The 16,805-nt window shown below is 31.3% G+C and overlaps 1 protein-coding gene across 1 annotated transcript; it reads left to right on the forward strand.

Annotated features, from left to right (window-relative positions):
* The first annotated feature begins 4,413 nt into the window (after nucleotides 1–4,413).
* LOC123214985 (cytochrome P450 704B1) lies at nucleotides 4,414–7,000 on the forward strand. Its single transcript, XM_044635011.1, has 6 exons — nucleotides 4,414–4,852; nucleotides 5,014–5,229; nucleotides 5,442–5,735; nucleotides 5,849–6,235; nucleotides 6,308–6,508; nucleotides 6,593–7,000. Exons 1-6 carry the CDS (start codon nucleotides 4,535–4,537, stop codon nucleotides 6,770–6,772), a joined length of 1,596 nt encoding a protein of 531 aa, XP_044490946.1. The 5' UTR covers nucleotides 4,414–4,534; the 3' UTR covers nucleotides 6,773–7,000.
* The last annotated feature ends 9,805 nt before the right edge of the window (nucleotides 7,001–16,805 follow it).

A 16,805-nucleotide genomic window follows, 5' to 3' on the forward strand; every position in this document is an offset into this window, starting at 1 on the left:
ATTATGATCATTATTTTATACTTTTCATGATGATTTGTGATATCATGAATATACTAATAATAATTGTTGTTTTGAAGTCAACTTTTAACATTGATAGCAATGTGCATAATATATATCAAAGTTTACTTCAACTAGATAATGTAAAATCTTTAATATACACTCTGATTTGGTTGTGCGGGTATAAAATTAAAGGTGATATTTATTATATTATATCAAATATTTTTATTATTTTTGTTTGGTGCTTTGTTATGGTTGTTAATGTTATAATATAGTAAAATTTTACGATTATTGTTCACTTTAGATAATGAAATGGATGACAGTGACCTTCTTATGTCTTTAGTTAATCCAATGATTATAGAATCAAAAGAATCCATTGAAGTCATAGATGTATAATGAATTGTTTATTTGTTTATTTATTTTTGCAATAATCACATTATCCTCTCTTATTTATATTTCATTATATGTACGATTTACTTTTGAGTTTTTAGTTTATAAAGATAAAAATTTTATATCTGTTAAATTTAATTTTTCATATCATAAATCATATTGTGGTTAAAGACACCTTCATCGGAGCTTGCTGGTTATAACCAAATAAATATTGTAAGGTGGTTTGGATATATTGAATTTGATTTAAATGTTCTTTTCTTTTTTTTAGTTTGTTTGTGAAATTGAACAGAGGCGGACTTCGGCAGAGTCAAGGACCCCCTTGACTTCTTCAAAAAATCCACAAATTTACAAAAATTTAAATTTAAATTTGACCCTTCTTAAAATTTTTTAAAAAATTCATAATTTATGTATGGTTTAATAAATTTATCAATAGATGTATGATAACTTAATTATTTGTAGGGGTGAATACAAATCAAACCGAGTCTAAATACCTTTTAATTTAAGTTTGGTTCAAATAAAAAATAATCTAACTTTAATTTAGCTCGAGTTTGTTAAGCCAAAATTTAAGGTGGCTTGAGATCCGCTTGAAAAAAATAGTTTACTTCAATTTAACTTAAATTCATGATTTGAATTGTATAATAAATTTATGATTTGAGTTTTCAATTCATTTATAAAACAATATCATTTTACCTATTATTTGGATAAAACAATGTCATTTTATCAATGAACTATAAAAGTGAATTACAAATTCGAGTTACGAATTTAAGTCACCGATTCGAACCATAAATTCATATCAAATTTAAGCTATAAATCCAAACTACATATTTAAGCTATGAATTCAATTCAAATTTGAGTTGAACACCTAAATTCAAGTTTGGCTTAATTTAAAAAATGAGTCAAATCTTCCTACTTGAATATAATTTGAATTCGAACTAAACGAATTTGAGTTAAGTTGAACCAAATCAATTTTTGAGATCAAGTTAACTCGATTTGGATCCAACCCTGGTTGCTTATATAGAGAATAATATACTTGATAATATTGATAATAAAATCATTTTATAATACTTTCAAAAATGAAATCACGTCGAAAACAATTATAAAAATATTGATTAATAAATATTTTATTAATACAAATATTTTTTTATTTTAATATAAAATTTACTTTATTATTCTAACCATGACCCCCCCTAAATTTTACTTCGGAGTTTGTCTCTGAATGTGAATATACATTCCTTTGTTATGGTTTCTTTTGTTTATTTCCACTTTCTTACTAATTACTCTCTTTGTTGGATAAAATTTTGTACTAAAATGGGTGAAAAAGAGTTCTTGCTAAGATGCTTCATTTTGATAAAACCGTTGAACAAGTTTCTCATACATATATAAAGTTTTGAAAATTATTAAGAAATTTGTAGTTTTTTTTAATCTTTGATTTGTTAATGTTACAATGTGTAGGCTTCTATGAAGATTAAGAATATAATTTCTCCTAGGAACATATATAGTAAATATTTGAACTACCATATTAAATTCTGATAGAATTATTCATCTTGTTTTACTGTTATTTTAAGGCCAAAAGACTATTTTCCATCCAAGATTTGATGTAAGCCCAACTTCGCATATATTCATTATCGAAAATCTAAATACTCAATTATTAGTTAAATTTCATTGTTACTGTAAGGGGTAAAATCGTTATTTAGAAATTTTATTTAAACTCATATTTTGAATTACTCTAAAGTTTTAAAATATTTAGTTTGCCCCCTAACATCATATATTTCAGGTTTAAAAACATATTCCCCCCCCCCCCCCCCTCAAATCTAGGGTTCTAAACTCTTTTTTTTTTTTTTCATTATAGGCAGACCCCACTTTCAAAAACATTTTAGTTTTATCCATTTTCTTTCCCTTAGTTTTCAGATCTGATCTCTGATAATCGTCCACCATCTCCAGTTGTAGACTTTCTCCCTTCCTTCTTCGACTGGCTTCATCTTAGACGAAGATGAAATTGTCTCATCTCAAATGAAGATGAAGGGTCTTCATCTCTAGCGAAGACAATTAGAGTGAGAAGAGAGAGCGACCAACATGGTAGGAGGGAGAGATCGACTGTCAGTGGCAACAAATCATCACCAAAGAGAAGAAGAAAGAGAAATCGAGGTGCAATTGAAATTCTTTAAAAATCTGGGGCCCATCTGTAATGGAAAAAAATGAAAGTTTAAAACTCTAGACTTTTTTTTTTGGGGGGGGGGGAGGCCAACTTTTAAACTTGAAAAATATGATGTTAGGGGGGCAAAAATAAACATTTAAAAACTTTATGGTAATTCTAAAATATGATTTTAAATAAAATTTCTAAATAACGATTTTATCCTTGATAATAATAGTGATGTGAGTTCTTTTAATGCTAATATTGTACTTTATGTTTTGCATTTAAAATTAGTTTTTACTTGACGTATCTATTAAAATCCATCTAAACCGGCACCCCAAAAATTTGAAGAGTTGCACTATGTGCACAAAACCATAGCTATGAACTTAAATATAAACTATGATATATCATCATACGATTATGTATTATTTTATCTAAATTCAAAATTATCCCATTATATGTGATATATCATCATTTGTATTCATTATTTATACACATAATTTTATTTAGTTTTGAATTGTCTTAAAATTCATCAATTTCACAAGACTATTCTTCAATACTAGTTCACATATATTATTAGATTTTACGAAAAACCAATCCATTTTTTATTTACAAATTTAAAAATAGAAAACTTTAATTATATGGTAACCTGCAGGTCTACTTATAACCATAGGGTTGGTACAAGTCTTCATATTTCTCACCTGTATAATTTGACCCATATCCACTGGTTTGACCTGCATTCGGCATGATTCACCTATTTGTCAAGTATACATTTAATCACAATAACTAATAATTAGCTCACTTCAAATGAGAATTTCGAAATCTAAAAAGAGTAAATTACATTTTCCCAAACCAATGTTTGACTTAAAAACACTTGTCCACACCTAGATGACATAAATAATATTTTCTCAACCAAAATCGAATTTTGTTAAAAAAAAAAGAAGTAAAGTTTAAGGGTAAAATAATAATTTTATCATCTATCAATTTAAAAAAAATAAAAAAAATCTTTTACATACTAAACCCAAATATTTTAACATGATTTTAACTTCTAAAAATGTTCAAAAACTTACAAATCAACCCCTTAATTTTTTTTGGAAACCCAATTCTTCACCACCACCACCATGATCTCACTTTATCATTTCTAAGATTGATAATATTACAATGAGGCTCCTTATGAACTTAATTGTAAACATTATTTTGGGATGTAAAAACAATTTTTCGAAAATTTTGAGGTTGAACATATTTTCATTTTTGAAAATTACCACATTCACCCTATATATTTTAAAAATAATTTTACTATCTTAATAATTTGAATATAAAATTACACTATTGATTTGTTATGTTCTATTCAATTGTTTGAGATGTACCGTTATTTTTTAAAGTAAAGATTGGCTAAATAAAAATTTGAAATATTTTATAACACTCTCAAATTTTTTTCAAATTCTCAAAACCCTTTAAAAATTTTATTTTCATCCGTCATTTTTTAAAGAAATGATACTTTACCTCTAAATATATAAATATATGCCGTTAATACCTAAATTTAATTTTTATTAATTTGGTGATATATAATTCTTTTAAAAAATTAAATAATTAGTATAAAAAGATAATTTTAGTTTCGAAAATTGTGTCAGGTTTTTTGGTTAACAAAGATGGTATAATGCTGCATATGCTATAGAGTGATTCCGGGTGAAAAAATGTATAATTTACTCATCCATGCGGATTGCACAGGCCAGCCATCTCCCGGTTGGTGGTTGAATCTTTGAATGAGTCATCGCTTCCCTAAGGTGCAGATAAACGTGGCTCCCGTTGTAGCGTTTTTGTCGTTTTGTATCAAAACAAATATATTCTTGCAGATTAGTTGAGAAACACAAAACAGATGAAACATAAAAAGACTGTTAACAAAGTATTAGCTCATTCGTGAGCATCAACACTTGACCCACATTTTATCCACTTCCTCATTGCCATGCTTATCATAAATATAAAACGACACCCCACCAAGCCATTTCAACCGAAAAAATGGAAGAAGAAAAGACAGTATCATCTTCCCCAGATGGATACAACGTGGGCATTTTGATGATAACTTGCATGATTTTGTCATGGCTATTCATCCACCGGTGGAGCCAAAGGAATAAAAAAGGCCCAAAAACATGGCCACTTGTAGGAGCCGCAATAGAACAGCTTATGAACTATGAACAAATGCATGATTGGCTGGTCAAATACTTGTCTCAGTTGAGAACCGTTGTAGTACCAATGCCATTCACAACTTATACCTACATTGCCCATCCTGCTAATGTAGAACATGTTCTTAAGACAAATTTTGCCAATTACCCAAAGGTACAACCATCAACTTTCACTATTAATATTGACTTGAAACACCAACTTTTCGGGTTATCTCATTCAGGCCATATATTGTTGTCACTGTCTGATTCTATGCACTTCTTGCCTGTTATTTTACCTTTCTGATTGTTAATATTAGTTACTGAATTTAATTAAAGGGTGAAACGTATCATTCATACATGGAAGTGCTGCTTGGAGATGGGATTTTTAATGTCGATGGTGAACTTTGGAGGAAACAAAGGAAGACCGCAAGCTTGGAGTTCGCATCAAAGAATCTGAGGGACTTCAGCACCAGAGTCTTCAGGGAGTATAGCCTGAAGCTCTGTAGTATTCTAAGTCAAGCATCATGCCACAATCGAGAAATTGACATGCAGGTGAATTAGAAAATTCCTTACAGGGGTTGGTTTAGGATACTTTCATCTTATCAAAAATATTCTATTGCTCTCATTGTTATACATTTCATAAACTGCTGTCATTCTCTAATGCTATGGAAAATACTGCAACAATTTGCAATACATATGCTTTCATATGCCTTCTGAATGGCATGTCATATCTCTAAAGTGTCACTGAAAATTGTTGTTTCTAGGATTTGCTGATGAGGATGACATTAGACTCCATATGTAAGGTGGGATTTGGAGTAGAAATAGGGACTTTGGCTACCAATTTACCAGATAATCGCTTTGCTCAAGCTTTTGACACTGCAAACATCATTGTCACTCTTCGCTTCATTGATCCTTTGTGGAAAATAAAAAGATTTCTAAATTTGGGCTCCGAAGCTCTACTTGACAAGAGTATCAAAATTATTGATGATTTCACCTATTCTGTAATTAAAAGAAGGAAAGCTGAGGTAGAACAAGCTCGAAAGACTAGAACTAACAAGGTAAACGAAGAAAAACTCCTAAGTAACATTCAAGGTCTTTTGATATTATTGTTTTCATACTAACCAAAAGATGTTTAATCATTTAAGTAACTTGTTATTGATAAATGTATCAGATAAAAAATGATATATTGACCCGATTTATTGAGTTAAGCGAAGATCCAAACAACAAATTAATTGACAAAAGTCTTAGAGATGTTGTCTTGAACTTTGTGATTGCTGGCCGAGACACAACAGCAACAACTCTCACATGGGCTATATACATGGTAATGACACATTCCAGTGTGGCTGAAAAGCTTTACTTAGAGCTAAAAAGTTTTGAAGAAGACGGAGCAAAAGAAGAAAAAGTTTCATTTGTTCAGTATGACATGGAGAACCCTGAATCATTCAATCATAGAGTGACACAATTTGCAAGGCTATTGAATTATGATTCATTGGGAAGATTATACTATTTGCATGCAGTGATCACAGAAACACTCCGTTTGTACCCAGCAGTTCCTCAGGTATCCATTGTCTAAGATGCAATTGATTCATAGTAGAAAAGTTTAGTTCAACCGAATTTTATTTGGCTGTAGGACCCTAAGGGCATCTTGGAAGATGATGTCTTGCCTGATGGGACCAAAGTCAAAGCAGGAGGCATGGTAACTTATGTTCCCTACTCAATGGGGAGAATGGAGTTCAACTGGGGTCCTGATGCTTCTTCATTCAAGCCTGAGAGATGGCTTAAGGATGGTATATTCCAAAATGCTTCTCCATTCAAGTTCACTGCGTTTCAGGTAAGTTTAAAGACTGAATATTTAGCCATAATATGGTTACCAACGCAAAGGCAGCTCAGGGATTTCACTTTTATTTATGTGCAGGCTGGACCGAGGATATGCCTTGGGAAAGACTCAGCATATCTACAAATGAAGATGGCTTTGGCAATTTTGTGCAGATTTTTCAGATTCACTTTGATTTCAGATCATCCGGTGAAGTACAGGATGATGACCATTCTCTCAATGGAGCATGGCTTGAAGCTTAAAGTAGAGAGACGTTCTTAAACTCCCAGAGGCCATATTTTATATCTTTCCTTGTTTTTGTTATATACCCGTGTGGGGATATATTAAGACATGCTCTTTAGTCTAAATGATGATATTTAACTATTACTTCATTTGTGGTCAACAAATTCTTCAAAGCATAACAGAGAAATCATAAATTTACTATATACAATAATTAGTGTAAATTCACGAACATTAGTTCCTTTGACCTCCTGAATGGAGGATTGGTTATTTTCCTTTTGGAGAATATTTTGTCATAGCAGTTTAAAATGATTATCAGTAAAAGGAAGCCCTTAAGGCTATCTTAAGCATTATATCACGCTTAAAGGTTCATCTCCCAATCCTGATGAATAACAACACATCTAAAATTTCCAATTAAGGAGGTAAGGCACCTTATTGTGTACAGACACAGGAAACCTCACTCATGATGCAAACCATGTATCATTTCAGTTAAATAAGCATATCACAACTTAAAACTTTCTTTACTGTGTTTGTTGACCATTTTTGTAAACTCATGTATATTCCAATTTTAGCATTCTTAATCACATGGTATTCATACATATAACGTTATAAGCACCGTAGTTCACTTTTGCTTGCTCATGTTTTTATGAGCTAACAGGAGCAGAGATTAACGTCATTGCAAACCTTGGTAATCAATCTCTGCGTCTTGTCTTGCCATTCATTGATTTCATCTTCCATCTTTGCCTGAAATGTTACATGAAACCGTGGCCAAGGTTTGGTGGCAAGCACTTCGTCATGCTCATCAGATAAATATGATGGCATGGTTTAAGTTTTAAAAGTTATTTAAAAGAGAGTTCTTAGGAGTAGGTACATTATATCTTTAGGCATATGAGTACCTTAACTTGAGGCAAGAACAAATGATAGTTAAGGAGTTTTTTACTAGATTAAATGCATTAGCCTAATATGCTCTAGGTGTGGCTAGGGCAAAAAAAGGGAAAACAAAAATCTTCATCAATGGGTTCCAAGTAGACATAGCAAAGGATATGCTAACAAGAGATAACGCTCTCAGAACCTATATAAAAGCATCGGTAGAGCCCAAAGGTTAAAGCTATGAGGTTGAGGATGACTCAAGATAGAGATATGTTAGAGTAGTCTAGATATAAGACCTCTACCCTAAGATATAAGCAAACAGTGCTAGGTAGTAACCATAGGGATGGTAGCTGAGACTTTCAAGGCGAAATGAGCTTCCAATATAAAAGGTCTACAAAGAATTGAAAGAACAAAAGATTGATGTAAGATGAAAGGCTATGGTAAAAAGACCAATCGAGGCATGATTATCCTTCTCTCTACCGCAAGTATGGATATAGACACACTAATAATTGTATAGGACAAAGACTATGCTTTCAATGCAAACAACTAGGTCCTTTCACCTGAGAGTGCATGACTATGGTACCAACTCTTATTGAGCAAACCATTAAAGGAGGTCAGGCTAGAGTATTTATAGCCACTCAGGCATAGGCTAAGACCAACCCATCTGTTGTGACTGGTTAGTTGACTTTTCATTCTTGTTATTTATATGTGTTGGTTGATTCTAGTGTCAATCACAATTTTATTACATATGGTATTATCAAGAGACTAAGGTTAAAGCCTACATATATTGATAGTGTGTACAGTGATTTGTCTAATACAAACAAAATTACCAATGATCAAATTCTATTAGATGAGAGAGTAACCTTAAGGGCTAGAGATACATTAGTTGATTTGATCGTGTTTGACATGCTTAACTTTGATATGATCTTAGGTATGGATTTCTTGAGTTAGTATGAAGCTGAAATTGTCTGTAGAAAGAAAACAGTAAGGTTCTATCTAGATAACCTTGAAAAGTTCACTTTCAAAAAGGGTTGAGTGTTGAGCATGAAAATTAGCAGTATTAGAGCTAGGAAATTATTGAGCAAATGTTGTACATGTTATTTGGTGCATGTTGTGGTAAGAATGGTGATTTAGTCCTGAGTTTGCAATCCAGTTAAGTTGTTTGTGAATTTTAAGATGTGTTTCTTAATGAGTTGTCAGGGTTAGCACTTGAGAGAAAGGTAGAGTTTAGATTGAGTTGACTTGAGATGAGGGTATCATTAAGTTTAAGTGGTTGAGAGTGATATTTCAAAGACTGTATTCTAGACTAGATGATGTGAATCTCACAATGAATTATGAGACTCTATATACAAGTAAGGACTCATAAAACCTAAATTAGATTTCAAATTAAAGAAAACCTTGACAAATACCTATAATTGACACAAATAAAAAATATAAAAATCTTGACCTAATGATTATGGATAATCATGAACCAAAAGTATAAAAACATTGACTTGATTATAAGTTGATGCGACACTTTAGAATAGATAAGAAGGAGAGTGATAAGTAATATATGAATCCTATAAGAAAATATTCTTGATAAGTCCAAGAGTTCTCAAAAGAACCAAGAGAATAAATCTCACAATTTTATTATGCCAATGTATATTATCTATCCTAGGGTTACATGATTATTTATAGCCCTAGTTTAAATAAGATAATAATAAACAAAATCTCAAGGATAATAATAATTCTAATCTTTAAGATAATAAAAATCTTAATCTAAATAAGATTATAGTAATCCTAACATAATTATAATTCCTAAAGAAAATAAAAGTAAAACTCATAAAACAAATAAAACATCTAAACAACTAGAAATACTAAGAAGTTGAACTTTAATTAAATTCTTTTGTTTTTTTCATATGAATTTCTACCTAATCAAGTTTCCACTTCATATTTTGACAAATAAAAATGTCACCAAGGATATGTCATATCATTTCCCATGTGTTTGATGTTTTCCACGTCCTTTGTTATGTCATCCTTGAGTGTCACATCATGCTTCTTACCTTTAGCTTGTGTTTTCAACATTCTTAATGTTATTCAACCTATCACAGACTTGTCATAGTCCTTTATTATTGGATCATGTGTTTTTAGTCTTCTATGGATCACATCACTAGATATTGGTATTATGAATTTGTAGTAGACCCAAGTAAGGTTGATTATGTACTTGATTGGTAGAGGTCTAAAATAACTAAAGAGGTCTAAAGTTTCTTAGGTTTGGAAGGGCACTATAAGGCTTTGCTAAGTTAGCCTGATCATTGACAAATTTGACAAGATGTTCCCTTAAGATGGTTTGATACTTGTAAAAAGAGTTTCCAAAAGTTGAAACAGAGGTTAACTTTTACATTAGTTTTAGCATTGCCTATTCAGGGTGAAGAGTATGACTTGTACATAGATGCTTCTTATCAGGGCTTGCGAGATATTTTGTTATAGAGAGGTAGAGTAATTACTTATGCCTCTCATTAGCTTAAGGAGTATGAGTGTCGGTACCATACCCATGAAGTAAAGTTAGTGGCAGTTGTGTTTGCTCTAAAGATATGACAACATTATCTATATGACATGAAATATAATGTGTGAATAAACTATAAGAGCTTGAAATATTTCTTCACCTGGAAAAAACTTAACATAAGGCAATGAAAATGACTGAAGCTTGTAAAAGATTATGATTGTGACATCAGATACCACCCAGGTAAGGTTAATATAGTGGTTAATGCCTTGAGTAGAAAAGTTACTTTGTCTCAAATCACTATCTGTAGGGAGTTACAATAGTACTTGTTGAAAAAGCAGATTGAGTTAGTCATTAAACTATTGGTAGGAATGAGGATTCAATTTGACCCTCTTTGATAAGATTTGTATGGCATAATTGATAAATGGGTAGTGTGTTCAAATAAGGCAGAGGGTTTTCAAGGGTATTGAGACTAAGTTATCTATGATTGATAATGTGCTACGGTTTCATAATCGGGTTTATTTTCCTAGTGATGAGGATTTGAGGCATAAAATACTTATGGAGGCATATAGTTCCTTTTACACTGCTCACTTTGAAAGTGTAAAGATGTATCAAGACCTGAGGAGGTCATTTTGGTGTTCCGACATGAAAAAAACATTGCTAATTTTATTATTAAGTTTTTGGTGTTCTAGTAGGTTAAAGTTGAGCATTAGAGGCCATTCGGATTATTATAGGTTTTAACTATTCCTGAGTGGAAATGGAAGCATATCTCGATAGACTTTGTGGTTGGATTGCTGAAGGTCAGAGGTGGATTATTTGCAATATGGGTGAATGTGGACTATTTGACCAAGTCAACTCATTTCATTCCAATCAAGGATAGTACAAGTTTTGATTAGTTTGGTCAATTCTATATAAGGGAGATAGTGAGATTCCATGGGATACCTAAAACTATATTGTTAGATAAAGACACAATATTTGTTTCAATATTTTGGTAGAGTTTGTAAAGATCATGGGTACTAGATTGACATTTAACATCGCATATCATCCTCAGACAAATAGAAAAAATGAAAGAGTAAACCATGAAAAGAAGAGATGAAGAAGAATGATGCAAAGAACATTATGCATGAAGAAGAAAACAAGAATCAAAACATGTATTAGGCACATGAGAGAAGTATAAAACATTTTACCTAATTCTTTGCCTCATATATGGATATAGGATGATGGATAAAACTTCTTACTTGAAAAACCTTAAAGAAAGTCCACCACCAAGCTTTGTTTCACCTTGGCCAAATAGAGAAGAGAGAAAAGAGAGAGTCATTTTCTTTTGTGAGAGAAAGGAAAGCTAAAAACGGAAAAATAAACTAAAAGCTATCTTTTATAATGGTAGCTTATTATTTAATTTTGAAATTCTATTTTGGCCTACTAAAATATTAATTTAAACTAAGCCCATGTAAGTATATCAACCATACACTTTAGCCATCTTAATTTTATCTTAGTAACATCTTAACTTTTAAAATGTTACTTTTTACATCCATATAACATTTTATATGATTTTTATTATCCTTCGGAAGGGGCTAGCAAACCTCTAATAATGATTCTCCCTATTGAAAACCTGGTTATTGGTATGACTCTTTTGGTCCACTATGGCGTAGTCATGAGTCCTTTTTTCAAACGATTTAAAAATGTATCAAAAAACTTAACTACTATAGTATACATCTACCAATGTCTCATAGCCCTTAAACCATAATGAAGAAATACTTTGTCAAATCTAATATCTCCAATCGGATGTTCCACGTAGGTAATATCCTTCCATTATCTAATCCAAATCGATTTCAAACTCATGGATTGTTAAAACTATAATTTTGATTTTGTATGAATCATCGATAGAAATATTCAGAACATGTCATCACAAATATCCTTCGTATGACTTACATTATACTTTGGGTAGAGATTACAATTTCTAATATTTATCGACATTTGCTTCAAAACTCAAATCTGAGCCGAATGAGTGGATATTCAGAATCTAACACTTTTTGAGCTAACGGACCCTATCTTAATCATCAATTATCTTCATATACAAATAACACATGACCAATATGATTTTTTGTATAGAATATGATTAACCTCATATTTATATATCATATGAATCACATGCATCTGTATCAGATCTAACCATGACGTCTTAGGTCAAAAGACTACTTTGTACACTAGTATAATTATAAGATAAGTTATTGACTACAATTTAATGACCATGTAACTCATCGTTATTTGTCATGTTCAAAAAGGTTTTCTAATTGTTAATCCATATTAATACCTTAATGACATGACCATCACTTCACCTATACTAATGTCATCTCATGACATTCAAGGGAGGTATTCAGTGTATCTACTTTGTGATATAATTGTCTAACTTATATCACGTCCATAGGGAATAATTTGAGGATTTAGTTTATATATTAAATGAGTCATCCAAAAAATTCACATACATACTTTATATATTAATACAAATAAAGGAAATAACTTATGGATATGAATAAAAACATTACTTATTTTATTAGTAAGTTATTACAAGTGTACATATAAGATAAAATGCCTTAAAACCGTTAACAAGAATGGTTCTTAGGGCATACACTAACAAACCAGGTGATCGAGGACATGTTGAGGGCTTATTGCATGGATGAGGGAATGAGTTCGCATATAATAATAGTTATCAAACAACCATCCAGATGGCTTCAAATAAGACACTTTATAGGAGGAAGTGTAGATTTCAACTTTATTGGGAAAATGATGCTTTAGAACAGACTTTGGGACTAGAAATGACCCAGAGTGGATGAAACAGATGCAGGATCATTAGAAGAGTTATATGGATAAGAAAAGGTGAAACCTGGAGTTTGATATAGGTGACATGGTTTTTATGAGAGTAGCCCTTTATAGTCATGTTTGAGATTTAGACAGAAAGGTAAACTATCTTTGGGGTTTATGAGACACTTTAAAATTCTAGAGCATAAAGGTAAGGTTGCCAACCGGCTTGTATTACCAACAAGCATGTAACGAATTCATAATATGATCTATGTATCATTGCAACAAAAGTATATCAGCTACTCGAGTCATGTGTTGAGGATTAAAGATATAAAGTTAGAGGAAAACTTGGTTTATGAGGAACGTCTAGTTTAGATCTTGGATCGACGAATTAAACACTTCAAAAACAAGTAAATTCCATTGGTTAAGGTCTTCTAGAGGAATCATTGAGTCAAAGAGACCATTTGGGAAGATAAGTGGGATATGAGATAAAAGTTCCCACAGTTGTTTGAGTGAATTTTGAGGATGAAATTCTTTTAAAGGGGGAGAAATATAGCACCTACAGGTATGTTTAAGGGTAACTTAGTCTTTTGACCTTGTGTGTAATTAATTATGTTTAAGTATGCAAACATTTTGAAAATCATGGTGTACGGTTATATAGGTTTTCCACACGCTTATGCATGTTATGGCAAAAGGCAAAATGGTTTTTCCCCTAAGCAAATCAACACTTAAACATAATTAGTTACATGCAAGTAGCAACATGTTAAATAAATATTGATAAATCAACATTGGTGATTTCATAGGTGATGATAATTTGTGTAATGGATGGTCACATGTTAATATAGAGATTAGGATGAATGTGCACAAAACTTTGGGTATTAAATCTGTTATTGGGTGAACTATGTATTGATTATGCATTTGGGTATCATGAATTCTGAGCGTGGATGTAAGATTAGGTGATTGAAAATTGTATTTTTATGTAAATCAAAAATTTGGGATTTTGACAACACACGCTTGTGTGTTATGTGATACACAATTATGTGGAATTAGAAAATTCTCCCTATGTGTGATTTATGTATGAGTGTGTTTGAGATGAGAGAACACCTTCATATGTAAGGGACACACCTTCATGTATTTTTGGAAAAAATTGGATTTTTTAGGGATTTAAAATATGAAGGTATTGCATATAACTATTGAAATGGCTATATTCCCCATAAGAAGGATAAATATTAGGAAAAATAAGCGAAGGGGCCTTAACAAAGGCTACTGACAATAGAAATCATTATAAAGGAGTTTGACTATATGAACAATGACACAAACCTCAATTGGAGCGGTTTCGAGTCAGAAGAACCAATGATGCATAATGAAATTTTTACCATTAAGTTGTGTATGCTACGTATTCCACCAGACTTTATATAGTATAGGTTAGTCACCAAGCTAAGTGCAATATAACTTGTCACCAAGCTGATTGTAGTGTGATGTAAGCTAAGTGCGTATGGCAGTGAAAGCAATAGGGTTGGTCTATGTGACCCTAACCCTAAGTTTGTCTAACATGTATATGGGAAACACCATATAGTTGGCATTGAGGATGTCATATGCTTTCACCAGACATCAGGATGTCATCTTACATTGTTAGGCATGAGTCATTTAGGGATGACACTGATATTAGGAATAGGCACAAGGTGTCAAATAAACTGGATAGGCATCTGGGATGCTCGTAAAACATCTGAAATACCATAACAGTGATAAATATAGGATAATTGGGAAATAATTTATGATGTTATGCTATATGATTTCTTACTTATTGACAGTGTTTCATTCACTATATTTTTCTTGTGATTTCGTAAGTAGATTTGTAAAGTAGTGGGGCAGCGACAAAGACATTGGTTCAACTCAAGAAAATGATTGATAGGTAAGGGCATGTTCATCATTTTGCTATATATGGACATTATTTATTATTGGATTTTCATTTTTCTATTGGTACTTGTTTATGCATATTTATGTCTTAGATTTCATTTATGCACATCTAGGTTTATTGAGTAATAAGCTACACTTTAGGGGATTACGATTATTCATAATGATTACAATGCATTTATTAATGATTTGTTTATTCATTCAAATGTTTGGAAAAGTTTAGAATACTATGTCTTTTTTGTTACATATTCTGAGTAGAGGTATATATTTAAGAAAGGATGTTATGTGAAAAGTGCAAATCAATACAAGTAATTTCTGTCATATGTATTTACATTTGCACAATTTATTTATTTTATCACTTCGTATTTTTTTATTCTCTTTTTTCACATGGTTATGCTACTTTAACATATTTACATATATAAACATACATGCTATGCAACTTTAACACATGTTTATACAACTAATAAATGGTTAGTAAATATGCTAATCATAAATTAAACATACATGGTGAACAAATAAATGAGTTGTGCATTAAATTACATTAATAGTCAAAACACAAAATAAAAAAAGATAAACTATTCAGTCTATTGGGGTTGGTATTGGTCACGACGAGGTCATCTTCTTCTTCTACCAGATTTGCGGGATGAAGTAACAATAGGTACTAGAGTTTTACTCAAACAATTAAGTCTAGTATGTTTGGATTAATGTCATCGACTGTAAACACTCTTTTTTTGATAGCCTTCTTACATGGTTGGACAAATGGACAAATGGCCCAACCGTTGTCGTGGGTTAGGTTTAGACAATAGTTAGTCTATGGGTGAGTGTTTGGGTTTTTCATTTATCATGGCTATGATTTTGAGATTAGGCTAAAATTTTGATAGGAAATAGTCCTTTCCCCTAAATCTAAACACTCATAACTCAAGATAAGATACTTAGTCTTTTTTAGATACCTAAAGATTGATTTCACAGTTGACTAATATTTTTGCTCTATATTGGCCTGATATCTACTCGTAACACTTATGACATACATGAGCCCTCCCAATACCGAAGCATATGACATATTACATATCCATTGTAACTTTTCATCGATCTTTAAACTTATATCCTTAGAAAGATGAAGACTGTGAGTAAAAGGCAAAATTCCTTTTTTCATGTTGAACTTTTCAACGATTTTCCTATGTACATTTTTTGAGATTATCTAATTATCTTTTTCGTTCTATCTCTATAGACATTTATTCCAAGGACATAGGTTACATCTCCTAAATCTTTCATTGAGAACTTTTTGGATAGCTAAATTTTAATCTCGTTTATCATCCTAATGTCATTACTCATTAATAGTATGTTATCTACATACAATATGAGGAATGTTACAACATGATCCTTAACCCATTTGTAAACATAAAGTTTATCCAAATTCTTTTTTAAATCAAACAATTTGACTGTTTCATCGAATTAGATGTTTTCACTTCTAAAAACTTGCTTCAATCCATAAATAGATCGATTTAGCTTACATACCTTATATCTTTTGGAGATAGATACAAAACCTATGAGTTGTTCCATATATATGTTTTCCTTAATGAATCCATTGAGGAAGACATTTTTAACATTCATTTGCTAGATTTCATAATCATGGCATGTTGTAATAGGCAGTATTATTTAAATAGATTTAATCATAGCCACGGGTAAAAACGTTTCCTCATAATATAACCTATGTTTTTAAGTATAACCCTTCACTACTAATTATGCCTTATAGGTCTCCACCTTTCCATCCTTGTCAAACTTTCTTTTGAAAACTCACTTACAACTAATAAGAAAAATTTCTTCTATGGATCAACAAGTGTTTAGACTTGATAAGCATGCATGGATTCTATTTGAGAATTCATTGCTTCTACTATCTACCTAAATCTATATCTAGTATAACTTCCTCATAACTTCTAGGATCATCACCATGATTTATTTTTCCCACTAAGCAAGATTCAAATTCTTGATTGTAAAGAAAATCATATTTAT

The sequence above is a fragment of the Mangifera indica genome, chromosome 4, assembly GCF_011075055.1.
Source record: "Mangifera indica cultivar Alphonso chromosome 4, CATAS_Mindica_2.1, whole genome shotgun sequence".
Lineage (NCBI taxonomy): Eukaryota > Viridiplantae > Streptophyta > Magnoliopsida > Sapindales > Anacardiaceae > Mangifera > Mangifera indica.